The 25,706-nt window shown below is 41.0% G+C and overlaps 1 protein-coding gene across 1 annotated transcript in view; it reads right to left on the bottom strand.

The window, feature by feature from the left end:
- Nucleotides 1-24,873, bottom strand: part of FEZ1 (fasciculation and elongation protein zeta 1) — a 44,712-nt gene extending 19,839 nt beyond the window's left edge. The window contains exons 1-3 of the mRNA XM_010597148.3: nt 24,779-24,873; nt 18,851-19,206; nt 11,615-11,714 (exon numbers count right to left, since the gene is read on the bottom strand). Of these exons, the coding sequence (XP_010595450.1) occupies nt 11,615-11,714; nt 18,851-19,161 (411 nt within the window). The 5' untranslated portion in view covers nt 19,162-19,206; nt 24,779-24,873. The remainder of the gene's footprint in view (nt 1-11,614; nt 11,715-18,850; nt 19,207-24,778) is intronic.
- Between the last annotated feature and the right edge of the window lie 833 nt (nt 24,874-25,706).

The following is a 25,706-nucleotide window of genomic DNA, read 5'->3' as shown; positions in this document are numbered from 1 at the left end:
GCCCCTGGAGCCTGTAACATTTCTAAATTTTGCTTCACAGTAGTTTGAGTAAGGATTAACATTATGTTCGGTCTTCGTGTCCAATAATGACTATTAATTAGTGTCTTTTGTTAAAACATTTCAGATAATTCCATTCATAAGAAAAAAGGTTCTGCAGCATTTTTAGCTATTTGCATAATACTTTCCTCCTCTTACCACCATGGGAGGTTGCCTCCCTGACCAATATTAAAAGGAAACAAATGTACGTCTTCACTAGAGACCTCCAGCCTCCTTCCTGATGAGTTTCCCAGTTGCTGGCAGCCAGGTTCATTCTCCTCAATCAGAAGTTTGGAGGACTTTTCTCAGGGGATGTTGCCTCAAAAAAAAAAAAAAAAAAAAAAAGACACGTAGACACATACCAATATTTGGGGTCCCCAAACAAAATGACCAGGTTATTACTGGTCACTCTACACTGTGGTCGAGCAGGAAACAAGCCCTGACCCCACAGAAAAAGTTCAGCCTTCTAGGGCCTCACTTGTAAATATGAAAAGATGCCCAAGTATTGCCAGACAATGAAGACAACCCTCAACATGAAAGACAGGGACTAAAACAAATATACACAAAAGAAAAATCAAAAGCAATGTAGAAAGCAGAAGAAACACCTTCCAAAAAACTATTATTATTGCCCTAAGAGGGATAAACAAAAAAAATGAGTCCTTGAAACATGACCAATTTATGGGAATTCAGCAAAGAACTAAAAAGAGTTCTCAGAGATTAAAAATAATAGGGAAAATTAAAATGCAATAAAAGAGTTGAAGACAACTGATGACTGCCCTGACAGGGAACACAACAGAGAATCCCTGAGGGAGCAGGAGAACAGTGGGATGCAGACCCCAAATTCTCATAAAAAGACCAGACTTAATGGTCTGACTGAGACTAGAAGAATCCCGGCAGTCATGGTCCCCAAACCTTCTGTTGGCCCAGGACAGGAACCATTCCCAAAGACAACTCATCAGACACGGAAGGGACTGGACAATGGGTTGGAGAGAGATGCTGAAGAGTGAGCTGCTTGTATCAGGTGGACACTTGAGACTGTGTAGGCATCTCCTGTCTGGAGGGGAGATGGGAGGGCAGAGAGGGTTAGAAACTGGCAAAACAGTCATGAAAGGAGAGACTGGAGGGAGGGAGCGGGCTGACTCATTAGGAGGAGAGTAAATGGGAGTACGTAGTAAGGTGTATATAGCTTATGTGTGACAGAGTGACTTGATTTGTAAACTTTCACTTAAAGCACAATAAAAATTATTTAAAAAAAAAAAAGAGTTGAAGATAAGGTCAAGAAAATTCCCCAGAAAGTAAAACAAAAGAAGTAGATAAGAAAAAAAATATATATATATATATATACAGGAAGAAAAAAATAAGAGAATCAGGAAATAAGTTTAAGAAGCCAACACCTGAATACAGGCAATCCCCAGGTTAAGAATGAGATCGATTCCTGTGTCTTTAAGTCAAATTTGTAGGTTAGTCAGAACAGCTGCATATGGTTCTTATTTAGCCTTATTTTAGTGCAATGATTTAAAAGCTGCATGTGCAGCAAGTAAAGGTGACCGTGATGAATTTGTTGCAAATAGGGGTTGGATCAATCATTTCAAAGTGAGGGCAATTTGTATACCATTAAAGGTCAAGTACTACTTGTCTATTAAGTCCAACATTGTAACCTGGGGACTTACTGTAAAAGGAATTCCAGAAAGATAAAATAGAAGCGATGGCTACTTTCGGCAATAACAGAGTAATTAGCACTGAATTTACCCTTCCTGCCATAAACAGCTATGGAGTCACTGGGTGGGACCAATGGGTAACACACTCAGCTGCTAACCAAAAGGTTGACAGTTCATTTTGGAAAAAAATCTATGAACTAATTGTTTTCAGGCACTGAACAACAGGCAGTCCAAGGCTATGATATTGAAAGAAGGTAAACACATAAAATAAATAGAAGTTGAGAGAATCTGTCCCCTGTGAACCTACACTAGAAGAAATGCTATAGGAAGTGTTTTGGGCTGAAAGGAAATGATGAAAAATCTAATCATTTACATCCACAGGAAGGACTAAAGAGCACCAAAAATGGTAAATATATGGGTAAATGGCTGTCTAAAGCACTAATAATAATGTAGATTAAAGTAATATATATGACAACAAGGGCACAAAGGATGGAGGGAGTGAACTTATACTATTGCGAGTTTTTCGCAGTCTTTATGAAGTAGTCTAATGTTAATTCTAAGGAGGCTATGATAACTTAATGTTTACTGTAATCTCCAGAGCAACGATTTAAATAAATAAATAAATAACAAAGAAGTATACCTAAAAATCCAAATGAAGACATGAAATGAAATACTAAAAAGTATTTGATTAACCCAAAAGAAGGCAGATAAGGTGGAACAGAGGAACAAAAAAACAAATGAGACAAATAGAAATGCAAGATAGTACACCTAAGCACAGCTACAAATACTACACTAAATGTTAATGAACTAAACACTATGTAAATGAACTAAACACAATGAAATAAAAACCATTAATTGTCAGACTGAATTAAAAAGAAAGGCCCAATTAAATGCTGTCTACAAGAGACACATTTTAAATATAAAAATACATAGGTTGAAACTAAAAGGATTGAAAAATCAGTACACATAAGAAAGCTTATGTGTTTAAATTCATATCAGACAAATTGAATTTCAAGAGTAATACCAGAGATAAAGTAGGACATTTCATAATGATAAAAGGGTTGATTGATCAGGAAGACATAACAATTATAAAATTATATGCATCTGAAAACAGAGCTTCAAAACCTGTAAAGCAAAAACTAACAGAACTAAATGAATATACAAACCCATAATAATAGTTGGAGATTTTTAACACTCCTCTCAGAAGCAAACAGACAAAAAAACAAAATCAGTTAGGATATAGAAGAATTCAACAATACTATCAACCAATTTAATCCAGCTGACAATTACAGAACACTACAACCAACAATTACAAAATACACATCCTTTCCATGACACATACTTCCTTCTCTAAGATACAGCATATACTGGGCCATAAATCAGTCTCAATATATTTGAAAAGGCTGAAATCATACAGAGCATATTCACTGGCAAAAGTAAATTAGAAATCAACAACAAAAAGATAGCTGAAAAATCCCCACACTTGGAAATTAAACAATGTACTTCTCAATAACCCAAGAAATCAAAAGAAAAAATCCAAAAATATTTTTAAGTGAATAATGATGAAAACACACCATATCAAAATTTTGGAGATTCAGCTAAAGGCGTGCTTAGAGGAAAATTTATGTTCAAGACACTTATGTTATTAAAAATTAAGAAAGGTTTAAGACACAATCAAAGCTCCCACATTAAGTAGCTGAAAACCTGAGGGGCAAATTAAACTCCTAAGTCGAAGGAAGGAAATAATAAAGACAAGAGAAAAAAAAATCAACAAACTAGAAAATGGACAAACAATATTAAAAAAAATCAAAGAAACCAAAAGTTGGCACTCTGAGAAGATTAATAATAGCAATAAGCCCATAGACTGACTGATGACAGAAATAGAAACAGGTAACACAAATTAGCAATATCAGAAATAAAAAGGGTGATATCCCTATCACCATAGATCTTATAGGCATTAAAAAGAAAAATAGAATATTATAAACAACTTCATCTCAATACATTCAATGACTTAGATGAAATTAACCAATTCCTTGAAAAATGCAATTTACCAAAACTGACTCAGGAAGAAATAGAAAACCTGAATAGCGCTATATCTATTACAGACATTTAATTTGTAATTAAAAACCTTGGACAGAGAAAACTCCAGGCCAAGAAGACATTACTGATGAAGTTCATCAAACATTTAAGGAAGAAATAATACTTTTTCAGAAGATAGAGAACAATTCCCAACTCATTTATGACATTTCAAGGAAAGAAAAGCACAGAAATATATTCCTTATCAATGTAGATGCAAAAATCTTTAATAAAATATTAGTATATCAAATCCCACATTATATAAAAAGAATAATATATATCATGACTAAATAAACCTTATCTTAAAAATCCAAGATTGGTTTAATATTTGAAAATCAATTATGATGTAATTCACCGCATTAACAAAAAAAATCTCTACATATATAAATTAACTGATTTATAGATTCAATATCATCACAATCAAATTTCCAGCAAGATTTTTTTATAGAAATTGTCCAACTGAAAAAAAGAAAAGAAATTGACCAACTGATTCCAAAATTTATACGGATATGCAAAGGACCTAGAATAGCCAAAACAAATTTGAAAAAAAAAAACAAAGAACAAAGTTGGAGTACTTCTACTATTTTATTTCAAGACTTATAATAAAGCTACAGTAATCAATACAATATGATACTGGCACAAAGATAGACAAATATATCAATAAAACAGAATACAGAATTTAGAAATAAATCCATACATATATGGTCAACTGATTTTCAACAAAGATACCAACGGAATTTAACGGGAAAAGATAACAATTTCAAGACTGCTACTGAAACAATTGAATAGCCATATGCAAAAAAAATATGAACCTTGACCCTTACCTCACACCATATATAAAAACTAACTTGAAATGGATCATAGATCTAAATATAAGCTCTAAAACTATAGACTTTCTAGAAGACTGAAGATAAAACCTTAGTGACCTTGGATTTGGCAAAGATTTCTTAAATACAACAGAAAAAGCACAAACTATAGAAAGAAAAAAGCAATAAATTGGATTTCATAACATTTAAAAAATTTGCTATTCAAAAGATAATGTTAAGAAGATTAAAAGGTGAAGCACAGACAAGGAAAAAATATTTTCAAAACATATATCCAACAAAGGATTTATATCAGGAATACATAAAGAATTCTTACAACTCCGTGATAAAAACACAAACAACCCATTAAATAATGGACAAAAGAGTTGACAGAAACTTCACCAAAGAAAATATACAGGTTATAAATAAGCACATCAAAAGATGCTCAACCTCAGGAGTCATTTAAAAAAATATATTGCCTTCTAGTCAATTCCAACTCATAGTGACCCTATAAGACAGAGTAGAACTGCCCCATAGGGATCCAAAGAGTGGCTAGTGATTTGAACTGCCAACCTTTTGTTTGGCAGCCAGGCTCTAAACCACTGTGCCATCAGGGCTCCCAGTAGTCATTAGAGAAATGCAAATTAAAACCAAAATGTTATACTACAATATATCCATTTAAACCGGTTGCCATTGAGTCAATTCCAACTCATAGCGACCCTATAGGACAAAGTAGAAATGCCCCATAGAATTTCCAAGGAGTGGCTGGTAGACTTGAACTGCTGACCTTTTGGTTAGCAGCCTGAGCTCTTAACTACTGTGTTACCAGGGCTCCATATACACACTAGAATGTTTCAAATTATAAAGACTGACCATACCAAGTATTGGTGAGGATCTAGAGAAATTGGAGCTCTCAAACTGACAGTTGGATGGTTCCTTAAAAAGTTGAACATATTTGGTGAAGGGTAAGACAGTACACAATACTGGGGAAGCAAGCACAACTTGTACAAGGCAAGTTCATGGAAGCTCCATAGATACACCCAAACGCCCTGAGGGACCGAATTGCTGGGCTGAGGGCTGTGGGGACCATGGTCTCAGGGAATATCTAGCTCAACTGGCATAACATAGTTTATAAAGAAAATGTTCTACATTCTACTTTGGTGAGTAGCATCTGGGGTCTTAAAAGCCTGTGAACGGCCATCTAGGATACTCCACTGGTCTCACCCCTTCAGGAGCAAGGAAGAGTGAAGAAAACTAGATACAGGGGGAAGATTAGTCCAAAGGACTAATGGACCACATCTACCATGGCCTCCACCAGACTGAGTTCACTACAACTAGATGGTGCCCAGCTACCACCACTGACTGCTCTGACAGGGATCACAATAGAGGGTCCTGGACAGAGCTGGAGAAAAATGTAGAACAAAATCCTAACTCAAAAAGAAAGACCAGACTTGCTGCACTGACAGAGACTGGAGAAAACCTGAGGGTATGGACCCAGGACACCCTTTCAGCTCAGTAATGAAGTCACTCCTGAGGTTCCCCTCTCAGCCAAAGATTGGACAGGCCCATAAAACAAAACAAGACTAAAGGGGCATACCCGCCCTGGGGCAAGGCAGAAAGGGACAGGAAAGCTGGTAACAGGGAACCTAAGGTTGAGAAGGTAGAGTGTTGACATGTTAGAGGGTGGTTAACCAATGTCATAAAACAGTATGTGTACTAACTGTTTAATAAGAAATTAGTTTGTTCTGTAAACCTTCATTTAAAGTATAATAAAAAAATTTTTTTTTAATTTAATGACTGCATCAATGAATAAAGTTATACAGACACTTAAAAAAAAAAGTTGGACATATACCTACTGTATGACCCATCCATTCCACTCATAGGCTTGTACCCAAGAAAACAGAAGCACATGTCCACACAAGGACTTACACAAGGCTGTTCATAGCAGTTTTATTTATATTATTCAAAAACAGAAACAACCCAAATGTCCATCAAGAGGTAAACAAATAAGCAAATTGTGATATAGCCATACAATGAGATACTACTCAGGAATAAACTATTGATACATGCAATAACATGGATGAATCTCAGAATAATATGTTGAGTTTTAAAAGCCAGACAAACAGAAGAGTATATACTGTATGATTCCATTTAAAAAAAATTTTAGAAAAATGTAATCTGTAGTGACAGAAAGTAGGTCAGTGGTTGCCTGGGGATTAGGGGTAAGAGGCAGGGATGGAAAGGAAGAAAAACAAAGGGATACAAGGAAACTTCGGGGGATGACTGATATGGTCAATATCTTGATTGTGGTGATGGTTTCAAAGATATATACATATGTCAAAACATCAAATTACACCCTCTCCTCACTTACTGGCATGGAGTCATCATGCAAAATCAGCGTTATGCGAAAATGGAGGATGACCACATCAGATCACAAAATGGAGGATGAATACATCATACATAACTACCAAACTACTGAGAATCATTGCCTGGCCAAGTTGACACATAACCTTAACCATCAAAGCCAGCACCTCGGCATTCATTACTGCTAGACATATGTTATTAATATGCAAAATAGTCAACTGTTGTTGTAAATGTGAAAAGTTGTATAAGGAGACAGTCGATAAGTGAGGAGAAAGTGTACACACTTTAATTTGTGCAGTTTGTTTTATGCCAATTACCCTTCAATAAAGATATGGAAAAAAAGAAAAGAAAGAATGCCAAAAAAGAAAAAGGTAATAAATTATGACCAAATTGGGTTTCTCTCAAGAATGCAAGATTGGGTTAATATCTGCAAATCAATTCCTGTAATTCTTCACAATAGTGTACTAAAGGAGAAAAACTATATAATCATCTTAATAGACGCAGAAAACAGAAGGAATGAAGCTTCGGAGAAATAATACCAAAAAAATGCCACAATTTAAGGTCATGAGCTTCCAGGTTGGAGGAGCCCACTGAGTATAATGCACAATGAATGAACAAAAGCTCACTAGAAGCCACATTACTGTAAAATCTCAATTTAGATAGGAAAAAGAGAGAAGACCCTAAACGCTTCTCGAGAGAACTTAAAGAGAGCCACATACAAAGACTGGGAATCAGAATGTCTTTTGGGCTTCTCAACAGCAGCCGAAAGCTAGAAGACAAGACAACAATGCCTTCAAATTTTTGAGTAAAAACTTTTTGCAACCTAGAATAGCTAGCTATCCAGCCAAGCGCTCAATCAAGTATATGACAGGCAAATAAAGACATTCTCAGATATTTTAGGATCTAAAGAGTATATTCCTCTGCACCTTTTCTCAAGAATCTACTGAATGTGTTTCATCAAAACAAAATAAAAATATGGTAACCAGAGGACAGAAGAGAGATGCAAAAAGAATCCCCAGAAGATTACTCGGGAAACATGGCAGCAGCAGACCTAGAATACGACCAGATCAGCTTGTAGTAGGAAGATGGGGGTGGCGGGGGGGGCACTACTTTGGATATCTTCTGGAAAAAAAAAATTAAACTGGTAGAATACCTGATTTTTTTTAACTATATTATGAGATTTACTGTTTGATCAAAGAATGTGGGGTTGAACTAATGATAGGTACACTGCCATGCACCGCATAATGTCCGTCCGGGCAACATCTGGCTGCATATACGTCCGTGGTCCTATAAGGTTATAATAGAGTTCAGAAATCCCAATCAGAGAACATATTTAACATAACAATACAGTAATAATAACAATGTTTTGATGCACATTGCAAAGTCAAACCAAAAAAAAAAACAAAACCAAACCCAGTGCCATCGAACCGATTCTGACTCATAGTGACCCTTTAGTAGCACCTGTTTATTATTATGAACCATTATATGTATCTTGAATTTTTTGTATAATAGGCTTTATCGGGGTTGTACGTAAGTTGGATGTTCGTAACCCAAGGACTGCGTATATATAATACAATGTTCACACAATGTGCAAATCACATAACGTCCTATTTCACAGAACATATCATGGACATTAAGTGACCCGTTACCGTACAGGAAACTAAGCAAATAAGAAAACAAGGTAATTCTCAACTCCAGGCTAGACAAAAAGTTGTACAGGAGAGAAAATATTCTTAAAGAACACCACATGGTTCCTCTAGAGAGAGTACTTGAATAGTTATAAAAATGTGTATCTTAATACTGATTTAACTACAAATCGGTGACAACTGTATGTTAGAGGAGGGAAGGGGGAAGGGAGAAAGGTTATGGAGGTGATGTAAGTGAATTAAATCTTCATCTCCCGTAGTGCCAAGTTAACAGACAATAGCCAAAACTCAGCATTTAAAAAATCGAAATAGCAATACAAATGTGTTATTTAGAAAACTGGAGATATATGTCAGAAGAAACAGCTGAAAGAAAGAAAAGTGCTTGCCTCAGGTGTAGGGAAAGACAAAGCAAGGAATCGCTATTTCTCTCTCTCTTTTTTTTTTTTTAATCTTTTTAAGGATTGTACTTATAAGTATTATTTGAAAAGTATCATTTGACTTTTTAAACTATGTACATATGTTATTTTTATTTTTTTTTAAATCAGAAATGATCCTTTTGCAGTCATAATTTTATAGGTTCTTTAATTAAATTATGTAATTACAGTCACAGGGACAAGTATAAACTGGTTGGGGAAGAAACACAGTTGATTCTGAACAATGTGCCGTTTCAGTGGAAGAAGAGGTTTGAGGGCTTCCTAGAGAAAAGCCTATAGGTGGTGTGCCTTCAGTATGCCAGGGGCATTCCATTGGCAAGTTTTACAGAAGGAACACAGAGCACCTGTTAATCTGGCCAGTCATTTAAGCTGAGGTCAGTTAGAAGAGCTTCTACTGTAATGAACCCAGATAACACAGGAGGATGAAAAAAAGATAGCCTTAATCCATCCACTTTTGCTACCCTGTCATTTTCCCGTGGAAGAAATTTTACAAAGAATGGAGCTCAAGATCATCTTTGTCAAGGTCATTCAATTTGCCCTGAAATATTAACCCTCTTGAGGAAAATCTACAAATGAGAATAAATTAGTCCTTTTGAAGGGCAGGCTATCTTCTACATCCCTTGGCTTAAATCACGAAATGTGTTGGAAAGGTGGCAAAAGAGATAACAAAGCAAAATCTGCCTTTGAGACCACAATGGACCTGATTTAATTTCAGCAACTAGATTTATTCCAGTATTGCCTCCTTCTCCTTTGCCTTTCTGCAAGAGAAAATGAGCAGCGGGGAGTTCAACGCAGGATCTGAGACACAGCCTCCTGTATCCGTGTTGAGCAGGCTTTGCAGTAAATCTGTTAGCCTCAAAGTCACCATCTTACCTGCCCCCGTCAATGAAGTCTTGAGGTTTTGAGTATTTTGGGTTGCTAATGAGTCAGAATCGACTTGATGGCAATGTTTTGTTTTGTTTTTTAATTATTAAAGAAGGAGCCCTGGTAGCACAATGTTTAAGCATTTGGCTGCTAACCAAAAGGTCAGTGGTTCAAACCCACCAGCTGCTCCACAGGAAAAAGATGTGGCAGTCACTTTCAAGATTGACCCCAAGAACCAAACCCATCGTGTCGATTCCAATGCAGAGCGGCCCTATAGGACAGAGTAGAACTGCCCTGTAGGGTTTCTGAGGAGCAGCTGGTGGATTTGAACTGCCAACCTTTTGGTAAGCACCGAGCTCTTAACCACTGGCCACCAGAGCTCCCTGTAAAGATTATACCCTGGGAAACCCTGTGCAGAAGTTCTACTCTGTCCTATAGAGTCGCTATGCGTCGGAATCGACTCAAAGGCAATGGGTTACTTATTGAAGAGTTCAGCAGAAGATAGAGCCACGTTTTCAACAAATCAGCCAACCGCCGATCTCTTCGATGTCCTATTTTGGGCAGTAATCTACAGAAATATCTCGCAATAAGGGGAATCTGTTACTTGCTCTTACTTGGATTCAATTCTAGATATCCTAGAAAGATTAGATTCACCCCTCTCCCTCATTAGCTGAGTTCATAGGGCTGTGACAGCCCTTCCTAAGAAGAAATTGTCAAATTTCCTTCACAGCTGAGACTAGACAACCAAGTAAGGCAGAAATAGGCTTTTAACATGGACAGAGACATTAAATGATTTTGCCTTTCTATCACCTAAAAAAAAAAAAAAAATTTTTTTTTTTTTTGAGGGACAATTTAGATGTTCAGAAAGGTCATTCTCCATAGCCTTTGCAAACCAACTCAAAATAAGTATCCTCTTTGTTTCTCAGGGAAACCCTGGTGGTGCAGTGGTTAAGTGCTATGGTTGCTAATCAAACGCTCGGCCGTTCAAATCCACCAGGCACTCCTTACAAACTCTATGGGGGCAGTCCTACTCTGTCCTACAGGGTTGCTATGAGTTGGAATCGACTCAACAGCAATATTTTTTGTCCTCAGAAGCCCTTAGGCTACTTTCTTCTTTGGCATCAGTTATCAAAGAGTGTCACTCTGGTGCACAGCATGTCCCATTGGTTGAATTTCATAAAGAATTCCTTCCCATCGCACGGCCACCTAACCCAATATCCCAATATCTGGGCCCCAACTCTGGCTTATCAGCCTGACTCGGAAATATGGCAAGATTTGTCAGCATTTACTCTCAGCATTGTTATCAGTGTGACTGAACTGTTCATTTTACATAAGAAAACCTGATTTTTTTCAACCATACTGTATTGTATTGAATACAAAAAAAAAAAAAAATTTTTTTTTTTGTATTGTAAATGACTATCATAACCTGAACACAAAAGGAGTCTGTGATAGTCACCCTCTTCCCCTTACTTCAGACCACCTTATTTTGCATGTTGTACAAGTTATCAGTGTTGCACTTTTTACAAATAAGCCCTCCAATCGCCTTGTATACACTGGGTGTTCCCCTCACCTTGTTTTCACCCTCCTCTACCCTCCCACCTTCCCAGCAATGATTCTGAGCTATTGCTGAGCTTCCTTAGAAGATGGGGAAGACTGCTGAGTTACAGAATGTTTCCCTAACTGGAAACAACATCTTCTCGAGTCCTATTACACAGGGGGCCCCTGAGAGGTACCTCAGTGTCAGAGCTGTTGCCATTCAGAGCCTCCATGTTTGGGTCCCTCCAGTCTTCTGAGAGTGAAGGGATGTAATTGTCCGTCAGAGCATCCCAAACCCTGTAAACAAAGAGAAGCTCTCATTAGCACACATCTGTGGCCTGGCCCTGCCTGGAGGAAGGAAGAGCTGGGCCAGGGGAGGAGAGAGGCTTCTGTGTGTGCCAGGCTGAGATCATCTGCCCTTCAGCACGCAGGGCAAAGCAGCTTAAACACGGAATCAGAGGCCCTGCTGGGAAAGAGAGATCCAAGAGGATGGAGCCTGGCCAGGGGCTTCAGGGTAAAGGTGTTCACTGAGGGAGGAGGAACTCCTCGCTATGACAGACATATGGCAGAGTCTACAACACCACCACTAGCCCTGGAAATAAACCTGCCCCTCCACCAAACAGTTCATATCCTGTGAACCTAAGGAGTGCCCCCATGTTTCCTTTCCTGTGGAAAGAGAAGAGTTAAAAGAAAACCTGGGAAGATTTTCTGGCTGAATGACCCCTTCTCATTAAGATCAGGGTCATCGTCATCAAATTTATATGCATTTCAAGAGGCCTGCAGCCTAAAGTGTCAGGAATTAATGCCTTGGCATCTAATGTCGCTAAGGAATAATGCCAGTGCTGTGACTTTGTTTGCTTATTTATTTCCCAAAATGCTTTAGTGAGCCCAAGGGTGGCACAATCCTGCCCTCTAGCAATGCAGAGTCTAGGTGGGCTCTGTCTCCAGCACAAACGCTCTAAAGCAAATATATGAAAGTAATCAATAAATACACTTCTGTCTACACAAGTAGCTCTAGTGGGAGAAGAACAGTGCCCCTTTTTTTACACTTACCTTTAAAATTCTGATGTGTAAGTTATAAGGTTTTTCTACAATTCTTACCCCTTAACTCACCTGTTCAAGAAGTGTTTCTTTGAACTGTTGAATTGGTATATGTTATGCTGTGTATATTCTCAACAGCAACGACAAAAAAGAAAATAAACTTAAAAAAAAAAGAAGGGTTTCTTTGGGGGGAAAAAGGAGGGGCTTAGGGAAAACTATGAAGTCACAAACACACAACAGGAAAATGTATAATTAGTCAACACCAAGAGATAAATGCAAATCCGTAAACTCCTAAGATAACGCCATCCATGAGAGCCACTGGCACTGAAATTAATATTAGATCACAATAAGGGAGGGATCTCTGCCATCTCTTTTACGGGCCTGTGCGTGTCAAATGTGAGTACAACCATGAGACCAAAATACAAGAAGTATATTTTATTTAGATATACTAATATAAGGAAATAGCACAAAATATGTTGCACGATGTCAAAGACAAATGCAAAAAAATAAAAACCAGAGCAAAGATACTTGACATCAGACACACTCAATGATGGAGAGAAGAGGTGATACGGCCAACCAATCCAAAATCAGGAACGGTCTGTGCTGCGTGGGTATATAAGCAAAGACTTTTTCCTGGTGCTCATGCATGCAACTGGTGATGAAACAAACAAAAAGGAACCCAAGAAAACACAACTTAATGGCAATGTTTGGAGCATCCCTTTATTCTTTATTTTCCTACTATCTCGAAAAAGCCCTTGGAAAGAACAACTCATACAGCACTCATTAGCACAATTCCAGAACCTTCTTAAACCATGGGTAATAGCTCAATCTCTACCAAGCACTACTAGAGCTGTCCGGCTAATTCTAAATCCAAGTTCCATTAGCATTTAAAGCCAAGAGGCAAATATGATTTGCTGGCTCCAAGACACCATGCTCACTAGAAAGGTCTGTGGAGAATTATCCTTACATCACTGCTTTATGTTCTCTGCAGATCAGACCACCAGCAATGACCTCTCATGCCCTCTCTAGTCCCAGTCCTCCCCCACCCCCGCCAGAAAGAACAACATCCATGCAAGGCACTGACCTTCAGATTTGTCCCTGCAGAAAGTGCCTGGAAAAGTAAATTCAGCAAAGCCCAAAATAGGCAAGAGTCTTTCGTACCTCTCCTAGGCAGGAAGGAAACTGGAACCTTTAATGGGCTGCACTGATTATCTAATGACTTTGCGACTGTTTATCGCCTTAAAGACAGTCCTCACTTTTCTCATCTGAGCCTTCATCTGACATACTCTGGATTTCATTTTCAAATTCTAGATTTTTAGTGACAATCCCCTGAATCTTTATCTCCTTGGAATTTCAAGCTATCCTTGTTCTCTTTCATATTTTGTCCAGGTTTTCTTCTTCCTTTATGACTTAGTTTTTACCCTTTGGTGTTCATAAATAAACTTTAAGGTAAAGCACTCTCATCTCCTTGGAATCATTTGCAGACCCTTCCCATGGTCCTTCAGGGCACATTTGACAATGGTAACAACAGCCAATACTTACTGAGGTTTACTATTTATCAGGTAATTTTTTACCTCAAACTCTATATGTGGATTAATTCACTTATTCTTCACTACAACTCTATGGATTTAGAAAAAACTGAAGTACCAAGAAGTTAATTAACTTGTCTAAGATCACAAAGCCAGTAATGGCGGCAGTGAGATTTGAACCCAGGCAAAACAGCTACTCTTAACGAATTGCATGGTTGGCATGCCTGTTGCAGAATAATATATCAAGTTTCAGATCACAACCTAGAACAACAGTTAAGGAAGTGGCTTTATAAAAAATCTATGCCTGCATTCTGCATTCTGGACATGTGTCTTCTTCATCAGTCTACAAAAGGAGAATGGCCGGGGCAGCGGCTGCTTTCTGTCCAGGGGAGGTTAAGGAAAGACAAGGGCAGAACACTGCAGCAGGCAGGGGCAGAGGACTGGAGGGAGGGTTCACTAGCCTGGGGTGGGAGGAAGAAAACAAAGCTTTCTGTGAAGAAGAGGATGGAAAGGGCTTTTATCCCCAGAGAGGCCTTCTATCCTATCACAATAAACTGGGCTCTTAAGAGTGGATCTATCCCCTTTTATAAGTGCCCTGAGGTGGGCTGTAAAATTTCACTTCCTCGGCTAGCATCCTGCTATCTACTCTTGTCTGGGAGAATAGGGGCTTTGAAAGCTATCTACTGTGTCACTTATCAAAGTATAGATTAAACAGATCGCCCCAATTCCTGCCATCATTCTGCCCTGCCTTGATTCAATTTGCTCTCTCAGTCCCTATAATAACAGGAAAACTTTTCATGTGCGTATTTTATGGCTTTGGCTCAGATGCTTGTAGAATTGACTAAACTATCTTTCACCACAGAGGACTAGGGATTTGGAGAAGGATGGTGGCAGAGTATGAGCAAACCCAAGGGAGTGGGTTGTGCCAAGACAAGGGAATAAAGAGACTGGCAACATGGCCAGCAAGGTTATATAAACCCATGATATATTGAGAATGGGGATAGTGATGGTTCAGTAGTAGAATTCTCACCTTCCATGAGACCCACATTCAGTTTCCAGTCAACGCACCTCAACTGCAGTCACCACCCATTGTCAGTGGATGTTTGCGTGTTGCTGTGATGCTGAGCAGGCTTCAGCAGAGCTTCCAGACTAAGATAGACTAGGGGGAAAGGCCTGCAATCTACTGAAAAAATCAGCCAGTGAAAACCCTAAGGATCACAATGGTCCGATCCCATTGTGTGTGGGGTCACCACGAGTCGGAATCAACTCAAAGGCAGCTAACAACATATCAAGACATACGCACACACTATCTATCCCTGACGAGTATGATAGGCAGCTTAATAGGCTTCTGTTAGGATTCCAGCGTGGTAACCCTGCATTTCCTTAATACTCCATAGGCTGGTTACTACCATTGTCCGATGTTTTGTTTGTGCCCAGTCATGCCAATGTCCATACTTAGATGCGCATTAATATAAATACACCTTTGCATTTATATTGGCACATTAACACCTTTGAACAACTTTGTAGGTTCTTGCAAATAGGCTTAAATAGAATCAATACTATCTTTGCCTTTTATATAGTAAAACTGAACCTCTAAGAAGAAAACTACCTTTCCTAAAAATCAATTATTAGTCAGCTCTCCCTATCTGATTATTGGGTATTTACTTGTCTTCAGCTTAAATCATGGCTGACTACAAGCAGTTTACTTATCATCTGGACATTATTTTTAGCATCGTCTTTAACCCAAAAATTCTATCTAAGGAACAAGAAGCAACTATTGTTCTCACACATTTCACCCCTCTGTCTTCAGGGTAGTTGTAAGAGGTAGAGGCAAGAGGCAGGAGAAGGGCTGTCCATTCCTATACTGTAGAAGCCCTTGGAGGCTCCGGCCTCCAGGTCCTATTTCTTCTAGGAAAGGAAAAGGGTGATCACATATACACAAAGAAGAGGTTCTGGAATATTTTCTGAGTTCAAAAACAGAGAATATATATACAAATCTGACTCTCCTTTAATGCCTGAATTTCCATGCCCTGAAAAATCAGAGATAAGCTGATATCTTAGCCAACTCCCCATTAGCCAAATAGTTCCAAATGAAGACTAAATAAATCAAAGCTACTGAGGAAATCACTGCGTTTGCTTTATGAGTTGTGCGATATTTAAGGAAGTTGGCCTGACCAAGAATTTCATTCTTTTGTTTTTGTTAGCTGCTGTCAAGTCAACTCCACCTCATGGCGACCTCATATACAACAGAACAAAATGTTGCCCAGCCCTGTGTCATCCTCACAATCGCCATTGTTGTGGCTGTTGTGCCAATCCATCTCACCAAGGGTCTCCCACGCCCTCGTTGGTCCTCTATGCTTTTGTTTTAAGATTCTATTATTTAGGTCTATCCCTAAGGACTCACCCAAAACACCTTCAATTCATTTTTGGATGAAACATTCCCCTAAATACTGAGCAAGTTTATTACAAAAAACACTAGATCTTTGCCCGAGGCAGTGCCAACCAGGTAAGATATTAAGTCATTCTTCTCCTTTACTTGGTCATAATTTCACAGCTGAAATATGTGGACAGGTGTCTACAAAACACAGTATGTAATTTAATTGTGCTTTTTATTTGAAGGTGTAAAGAAGCTTTAGATACACTGAATGTCTAGAAAATGAAGTGTTAATTTCCCTCTTCCCAGCTTCTTCTCTCTCTCTATACCTGTCCCCAAATCATACTTTATCGCTAAGAAATTATTCAACCTTTGGTCTCTTAGCTGAAGCAGTCAGTGAGGCAGACGTGTCAGGAAAATCGGAATGAGAAGACCAATAATCCCATGTGACAGCAATTAACATTGAGTGGCCTCTGCTAATGTGCTACAAGAGAATAAGAACCTGCTCACTGGGCCTTCGTCCTCAATGAGGCAGAGGCATCTTAAAATGTCATTTTCAGAGCCCTGCCTGGGTAAGATAAGAAATTAGTTTCTTTGCAAGTCCTTAGCCCCGCTTCATCAAGATTGAACTCTGGAGGTTTCAAAGATGAGGACCCATGCAGTCAACTAGAGTTAAGTGACTTGCCCAAGGTCACACAGCAAGTTAGTGAGAGTATGAAAATTACAATTCATAGTCTTTGCGTTTCTAGTTCATTGCCTGGTGCGCTGAAGTGGAAAATAGTATAATAAAGCCCCAGAGCCATTCTTTTTTGACTTATTGGAGTCGAGCAGATAATAACAGGCTCAGAATCTAAAAAGAATCAGTTTGAAACTTCAAAATTGAATCAAAACACACAGCCCACAGTTATAGTGCTGGTCATCAGAGTGAAATGTTCTCTGTAATCATACCTTCAGGCTAACATTAATTAAAACAAAAAGAAGGAAGTGGTGTGAGTACAAAAATACATTAGATGTACCCACAAGGCTAGCTATTATCACTCACCAAACTCATCGGATATTCAGCATTTCATCCAAAAAATATTAGTTGATTACTTACTGTGCACCAAGCACTGTATTAGACAGTGGGGATACAATACTGAATAAGACAGACAGGTCTACAGTCCCTGTCTTTATAGCCTTAGTGGCCATCGATAAGCAACTATCTTCCAAACACCATCAGGTTCAATTCCCTAGGACATGCCTCCTTACCCCACTTATTTATATGCAACTTTTCCCACTTAAGTCCATAAAAAGAGGAACCGAAAGCACAGTCGCTCCGAACTTCTATAACCAACTACTTGGCATTTCTTGTGTGATTCTTAAAAGTACAACTGATGCACATTTAAGCTCTATTGGGAATTCATGCACTTTTTTTTCTAAATACCTAAAATACCCTTCTTTAATTTATATAACGTATAACAAATTGCCCCCTTCTTCTCTTTCTAGTCCCTTCTTGAACAGTAGTTTCCTCAGATCCCTTTTCTTGACTACTGTTAAGTCCCTAAAAAGATAGCTAATAGTAACACAGGGAATCTAACTACACCAAAGCCATGACACCTAATTATTACCTTTATTTGTCCCAGGCAATTCCCTGTGCTCACAATTCAATTTTTATACTTTCTTATTTGGACATATCTTTAACATTTCTAGATAATTTTTTAGGACCAAGGGGTTGTAAACCATCTGGAGATTTTTTAAATTCTGGTGTTTCTTGAAGCAAATTGATCCAATGACATAGCTTCCCCCATCACAACTAATTTTCTTTTCTGGTCCTCATTTCTTATATCTGGGTGGATTCCCACTGATATAAAGAAAGCTGAGGGTAGACAGATTTCCAAGTTTACCATGCTCCTGAAACTCTATTTTGTATCCAGGAAAACCTTCCTAAAAAACCCACTGCCGTCGAGTCGATTCTGACTCATAGCGACCCTATAGGACAGAGTAGAACTGCCCGATAGAGTTCCCAAGAAGCGCCTGGCGGATTCGAACTGCCGACCTCTTCCCATTACCTAAAAATCCTTCATTCTTCTAATGGACTTAGAACAGTGCCTGGCACTTTCTGCAGGCAGTCTAAAGCGGCATGAATAGAACAATGTCAGCAATTAGCAGGGCGCTGCCCCACTGAGAACATGAAAACATAAGTAATATGCTATAAACCTACAGATAGAAACAAATCCTATTTCAAGGAGACCTGGTAGAGCAACAGTTAAGCACCTGACTGCTAGCTGAAAGACTGGAGGTTCGAACCTACCCAGAGGCTCTGCAAGAGAAAGACCTGGTGATCTGCTTGTACAAAGATTACAACCGAGAAAACCCTATCGGGAAGTTCTACTCTGTCACATGGGGTCACTAGGAGTCAAAATGGATGGAAGGCACCCAACAACAGTTAAGAGCAACAATCCTATATCAAGGAGCTCATCTGAAGCAAGAGGGCAATTAAGACTTCTTACTCCTCATCCTGCAACGTCTCCTCCTCCTCCTGGATCTGTAGCTGGTTCTTCACAGGAGCCAGGTTCTCCGTCTTGGCATTGTAGTTCCGAAAGCAGACATTGAGCTTCTCGTCAAATTCATTCACAAGGTCCTCCATGGACTTGAAGCTGATGATTTCAGAAGAAAAATTCTCAAGCTCAGAGAGGGAGGGATCCTCTAGATGATGGGGAGATGTGCCATAGGAACACTGAGGTTTCTCCTCCTGTTCCTCTGAGCAGCAGGGCCGAAGATCCTCAAACTCTTCATCCAAACTCACCAATGGGGCCTCCATGTTTGCACAGCAATGGACCAACAGCAACTCTCAGGATTTGCTTGTCTAGGAGAAAATGCAAGGTACTGTGAGCTTGGTCTAGGCTTTTGTACCAGCTCTGCAGAGAGGCATTTAGAATATTGCCCATAACCGTATATTCCCTCACTCTGTGTCCCCCTAAAAACAGTGGTTCCACTTTACTGACACCCATCGCTTCTGCATGTCCTCACTACTATGCATTTAAGGAGTTCAGATCTCCCTGTCACTGTCACCACCACTAACCTAATGCAGTAAACTTCAGAGACACACCTGTTTCCAAGTCCTTGCTCCAAAAAACAATAATAATAAAGCTATTGTTTAAGTACACAGCCCCTATTTAATAAAGTCCTGTTTAAGTTTTTAAGTACCCAGCCAGACCACTCAGGTTTGAATCCCAGTCTGCTCCTTACCAGCTGTTACCTCAGACAAGTTACATACCTTCTCTGTCCTTCCTTCTATTTTTCTCAAGATAGAGATAATAATAGGACCTACTTCAAAGGGTTGTTATAGGAGGAAACACAGCTAACGTGCTTGGAACAATGCCTGGCAGGCAGATAAATACTCAATATTGCTTAATATATGTTATCAATTCTATTTATTATTATTATTATTTTTACCACCGCAGGTCCATATCTTTAGCCACGATTCCAAAAGAAATCTCTGAAAACTGCAAGTTTTTTTTTATAACTTTTTTGGTGATAAAACCTGACCTGACATACTCATTTGGTAACTAAACCTAACCTACAAAAATACGAAGCCGCTTATGGTTTCTATTTAGTGTGTTTCTGCAGAAATACTTTTTAAATTATACAGATTGCTGCCCCACATTCTTGGGAGTGATATGCAAAATACATCCTCTGTTATTACCTACCAAAATTTGAAGTAATCTGAATTCTGAAATACGCATAGCCCCATGGGTTTTGGATAAGGGTTCATGGACCTGGATATTACTACTCTTTCACTTGAAAACTACCAGAGAGGCTTTCCAACAAGGACCTGAGTTTTTCCGAGACACTGAGCATATGCCTGAGAGCAGAGAAATGGACTAGATGATCTGCTATAATCATGTAAAAGCCAGAACTCCAAAGCCAGACTCATCACCATCCGGGTCACTGCGTACTGGGGGGCTGTACACTCAGGCCTCCCTTCATTTCCCAACAGCTCCTAGACCTCTATGCCTCATGGGGCATTTTTCGTGCCTTGCCTTCAGCTGTGATTTATCTATTTATGTGTACCTCCAGGCCTGTTCCCAATTTTAATTTAAATTACTCGAGGGCACAGACGTCCTCTGGATAGCCTCCATAGCTCTTAGCATACACTGCCCTGCAGGGAGGCAATCCATCAGTGTGTGCTGATTAAAAATGATCTCCTGTCCACCACATACAGCTTCCCATTTTCAATTCCAGGCAGCACAAGCATTTCTGTTTATCATACCCTTCTCTACATACTCAGCTTTCTTCCCTGTAACACAGAAGGGCAACCAATCCTTTCTCTCCTGTCTCCTTGTTTCTTGATCCAGCTAAATGCTTAAATTGGAACAACTATGAGTCAGAATCGACAGCACTGGGTTTGAGGTTTTGTCGTTGTTGTTGTTTGTTTGTTTACCTGAGAACCAGAAAGCAACAAACATGGTTTGTGCCCTAGGAATGCCCGTTCTCCATCTCTGCCCACAAAACAAAACTCTAACTAGACAAGGCAAATAACACGCCAGGTGAGCAGCTAGACAGTTCTTGCTAGGGTCTTACTGGGACTAAGTCAGTTACCATAGCCATCAAAACATATTCTGATCATTCACAGTTTGCAAAGACAACATGATAGGTCCTTGGAATACAAAAATATATAAGAACAGAAGATTATCCTGGAAGGAACACAGGCTCCACGCCAGTGGACATGCCAATGGCTGGCTGAGTGACCAGCATCGTGGGTCCTGATTTCTTCATTTGTTAAAATGAAGGTGTGGACATAGCACTGACACCTTTTGAAGTGAATTTTATTTAATCCAATACAATTAATAATAAAGCATTATTATTCCAAATGCAATCCACATTAAAAAAAATATTAATGAGACATTTTGCATTCTCTCATCATACCAAGTCTTTGAAATCCAGTGTGTATTTTATACTTAAAACACATCTCCATCTGGACTGGCCACATTCAAGTATTCAGTAGCCACATGTGGCTAGTGACCACCATATTGCACAACACAGCTCTAAAGCACTGCATGGCTAATTTCCAGGCAGAGGTTCTTTCCTTGGAGTCCATAGGCTCCTAACAGCTCTTTGAATATAACTCTATTTCAATGTAATTGGTTTGCTTTGTAAGCCTAAGTATTTTACTCTATGCATACAAAAACATCGCTCTGAGAAGGATCCCACAGGTTTCTCCACATTGCCAGTGAGGACCATGGCACAATTAAGAAACCCTGAGCACCTAAAAGGTGATTTTAGAAGAAATCATAAGGTGCAATAAAGAATAAAAAAGGGATTTAAGTTGATTAAAGGGATAGGATAGCTATTAGTCGGAATCGACTCAACAGTAACGGGTTTGGTTTTGTTTGCTTTTTAAGTTGATTGAGGTGGTACTCTGTCCGTGATGGTTAGGAGCCTGAACTCCAGGGCTCTTGTCCTGATCCTGTTACCTCCCAGCTGTGAGATTTTATGCAAATTATCAGCCTCTTTGTGCCTCTGTTTCCTCATCTATAAAGTGGAGTCTAAAATAGCTCTTACTTTGAAGGTTATTTTGTGGGCTAAACGAGATAATCTTTAAAGTGCTAAGCACAATGTGTGGCATACAGAAAGTACTCAGTAAATGTCAACAATTCTAAGAAAATGGGGATAACTTCATTAGATGAAAATGTAGGCTGAGAGTGTTCCAATTAAAAGAAAACTTCCCTCGCCCTTGCTACGATCTTCTCAGCGTGATGCTTTCAAATGCGTATCAAATGAAAGAATTCTTGCTGAACGAATTATAACATATTTTTTACTAAGGCAACACTGATCTTTAAATTCATTTGACCAAACCTTCTTGGATCGCTGGTTTCATTCCAGAGAGGCAAGTAAGCTAACCAGCTTGCATTCCAGATATTTAAATTTCCTTTAAATGTGTACTCTTCGCAGGGAGGGGAGACTGGGATGAGAAGGTGACACCAGTAGCGGCTGATTTGAAATGACACAGTAGATACTGTTAGCCAGGAACAAGAGGCCGATGCGACCAGAATCTAGGGTTAAGATTACACTTCAACTGTTGGTACCAGACAGGTTGTGCTTTAGCACTTATCCTCAGCCCAGCCAGGCTCTAGAGAAAATGGATTTATCTAGAAGATTATAAAAGAAGAAATGAGTAACACAGCTCTAGAGTTCAGAAAAGGAGCCCTGGTGCAATGGTTAAGCACTAGACTGCTAACCAGAAGGTAGGCAGCTCAAATCCACTAGCCACTCCGTGGTAGAAAGATGTAGCAGTCTGCTTCCATTAAGATTACAGCCTTGGAAACCCTACTCTGTCCTATAGGGTCGCTATGAGTCGGAATCAATTCCGTGGCAAAGGGTTTGGTTTACAGGTAGAGTTCAGAAACGTGGCCGTTTGAAACAATCCATAGCATAGCCAGACGGCTTTTCATCAACTCATTACCCAGGAGTGAAAAGCGCTGGGTGAAGTACCAGCTAGAGATGAAGCCAGAGCTGAAAATCTTTGTTGGAAGTCTGAAATTACTCAAGACCCAAATGGAGCCTAACATTTGCAGAAAGACTCCAGGCTGGGGCAGAATCGAGAAGAGCCAAGTGTTCTGACCATCTCTGCCACAGCCTCAAGGCAAGTCTCTGGGCTGAGCTGGCAGCCTTTCCTTCCCACCAGCCAAGATTCCCTCTAGCCCACTTGTTTTTGCTCTTCTCTCTTGACAGGCTCCCTTTGTCCCCCAGCTAAATTTTCTGAAACAACCTCCTACTCTTCCATCCTGACAAGATTGCCCTGCTGTTCATTCTCCGTTCATTCTCAGGTTAACACAAACAATAGCTTATTCTCTTTCTCCATACTTCCAAAATCAATGTCAAAAAATAAACACAGGAACAATGACAGAAAGAAGGAACCATGAGAGGGGTCATCCTTTCTTTTTGTCTGCATTGTGAACCAGAGTGCAGGACTAAAGCTTGGTTATATCCTGTAATCTACCCCATTTATTTTGACTTCCATAGCGGTGTAATTTAGAAGACAGACCGGATGGGAAATGTATAAGCCTCTCCCTGCAGCAACTCGATGCACTAGCTGCAGCTTGGGACTGCAGTAGAAATTACCAGTCCCAGCTTTGCTGAGCTGGGCTGAGCAGAGAGGAGCAGAGCAGAGCAGAGCCCAGAAAAGCCGTAGAGATTTCGCCATGCCTCCCCCTACTAGGCCTCTGCACCCCCAGAAAGGTTCCATTTCATATCCCCTTTTACCCCATTACTTGTCCCAAAGATCAATTGATTATGTGCCCCCCCCCCATATTCATCTCAGTTTTCTCCTTAAACCTGCCCTCCACTGATCCACCTTTGGCTTCCCACTGCTTCTCAGCAAAATCCAGTCAGTGTACATGTTGGTGGTATCTTCACAGGTGGACAGAAAGGGAGGATTTCATTGCATGTAAGTCAGCATACCCCTTCGGAGTTCTTGCCCGATCCGCCTTCCTTCTGCAGCTCCTTTCACCTCCATCCCAGATCCCCCTGCACCCTCAGGTCCGTTGGGGTAAAGAAAGTCTCATCCAGGCAGCACAATGACTGGCGAGCGCCAAGGAAGCCAGGCTCCTCCGGCGCAGGCCGCGTAACATACTAGACTGCCCTTTTGGCCAAACAAGACCCGGACGCGGGAGTGGGATAGGGGTTGGGGATGTGGAGCAGTGAGGAGGAAGGATGGGCAAGAGGGAAGAGGGGCTGGGATAATACCCCGCAGAGCTGTCGAGAGCAGCATCCCAGAGCTCCAGAGGCCCAGAGCCCACTCGGCGGCAGCGCCCCTTTCCCCCGCCACAGCGTCCTTTCTCCGACCTATTTCAGTTGTAAAACAACTGCTCCCCCAGCGTCCGCAGCAGCTGCCAGCGGTTCTGACACTGCAGGAATGCGCGGCCCTGGGGAGCGGCACAGGTGGGGCAGGGCCAGGTTCTCAGGGTCAAAGATTACTTTGGGGCGTTTAAGGATGACCGGACCAAATAACGGTCCTGGCATGAGGTGCCGACCCGTTCCCCAACACCACCGCATCAACATACACACGCACGCGCGTACACACACACACACACACACACACGCCCCAGGCCGCTCTGAGGTCGGGCTTCACGTGCCCACCATCCCCCATCTCCCAGGCCTGGGCGCTGCATCCCCGCCGAGCTCCCGAGAAGGGCTGGGCAGGAGGGCGATGGGCCCCCAGCTTCGGCTTTCCCATCTCGGGATGGGGGCAATGGGCCCCGGGCTCCTCCTTTCCGATCCAGAGATGGGGTGCAGGCGGCTGCGGTTGAGGGCTGCGCGCCCCTACACCGGCCGGCTGGAGAATCCCGAGTCCCGGGCTTCCTTCACCCACCCCGGTCCAATCACCATCCCGGCAGTAGTCGGGCCCTGACTAAGGTCGCCCCGCGCGATGGCACCTGTGCAGCTTCTGGCGGAGGGAGGCGGATCCCGGGGTCAGCCGGACACCCCCATCCAAGGGCCGCGGCAAGCCGCCGGAGCGCAGCGCAGCGGCAGCGGCGAGCCACGAGCCAGCGAGCCAGCCAGCGCTCCCCCAGCCGCTCGGCAGCGCCAGGCTCTGCTCCCTCCTTCCACCCGGTCCCGCCGCCCCTCCCCGTGCTCGCACCCGCTCCGGGGCGCGCCTGCGCTCGGGCACCCGCCCCAACGGGTACGCGCAGGATCCAGACGTCATCTTCTCGTTTGCATTCCTGGCCTTCATTGGAGCACGTGAGCCTCCTTTTATTAATATTTATGAGTTACTGCCTCTCCCCGTTTCACACTAGGCTTTCCGCTTCGCTCATGAATATTCAATAGCTCCTAGATACAAGCGGAGCCACAACTACCAACATGCATAAGGCACAGGGCCTCTTTAGGTTCTCCATGAAAATGGAGGCTCCTGGATGAGTGGATGGCTGGCAGATGCTGGCAAACACTCTGAAAGATCCCTTTGCACCTTCTGGACTCTCCGTTGTACTGGGGGCTGGAATGGGCAAGCTGAGAGAGGCCTCCCACCACAAAGGTTCAGATCTCTAGCCCAAAGTGAAGAGGCACACAGAGGCGCTTTTTGTCAAGGTGAGAGTTGACCCAGGACTGGAAATCTGAGTGAGAAGGTTGCAGGCCCAGGAGAAGCACTGGAGAGAAGAGAATCAAGTGGTGGATTTAAGGAATTACCCTGGATCCTCATGAAAACTTACTCCTCATTCATTTATCTAGGCTACTGTGTATAAACCCTGTGCTTCTACCAGTTGCCATCAAGTGGATTCAAACTCATGGTGACCTCATGAATGTTAGAATAGAACTGTGCTCTGCAAAATTTCAATGGCTGCTTGTCTGAAGTAGACCACCTGG

This window comes from Loxodonta africana, chromosome 15 (assembly GCF_030014295.1).
Source record: "Loxodonta africana isolate mLoxAfr1 chromosome 15, mLoxAfr1.hap2, whole genome shotgun sequence".
Taxonomy (NCBI): Eukaryota; Metazoa; Chordata; class Mammalia; order Proboscidea; family Elephantidae; genus Loxodonta; species Loxodonta africana.
This window is presented reverse-complemented; position numbering and strand designations above follow the sequence as displayed.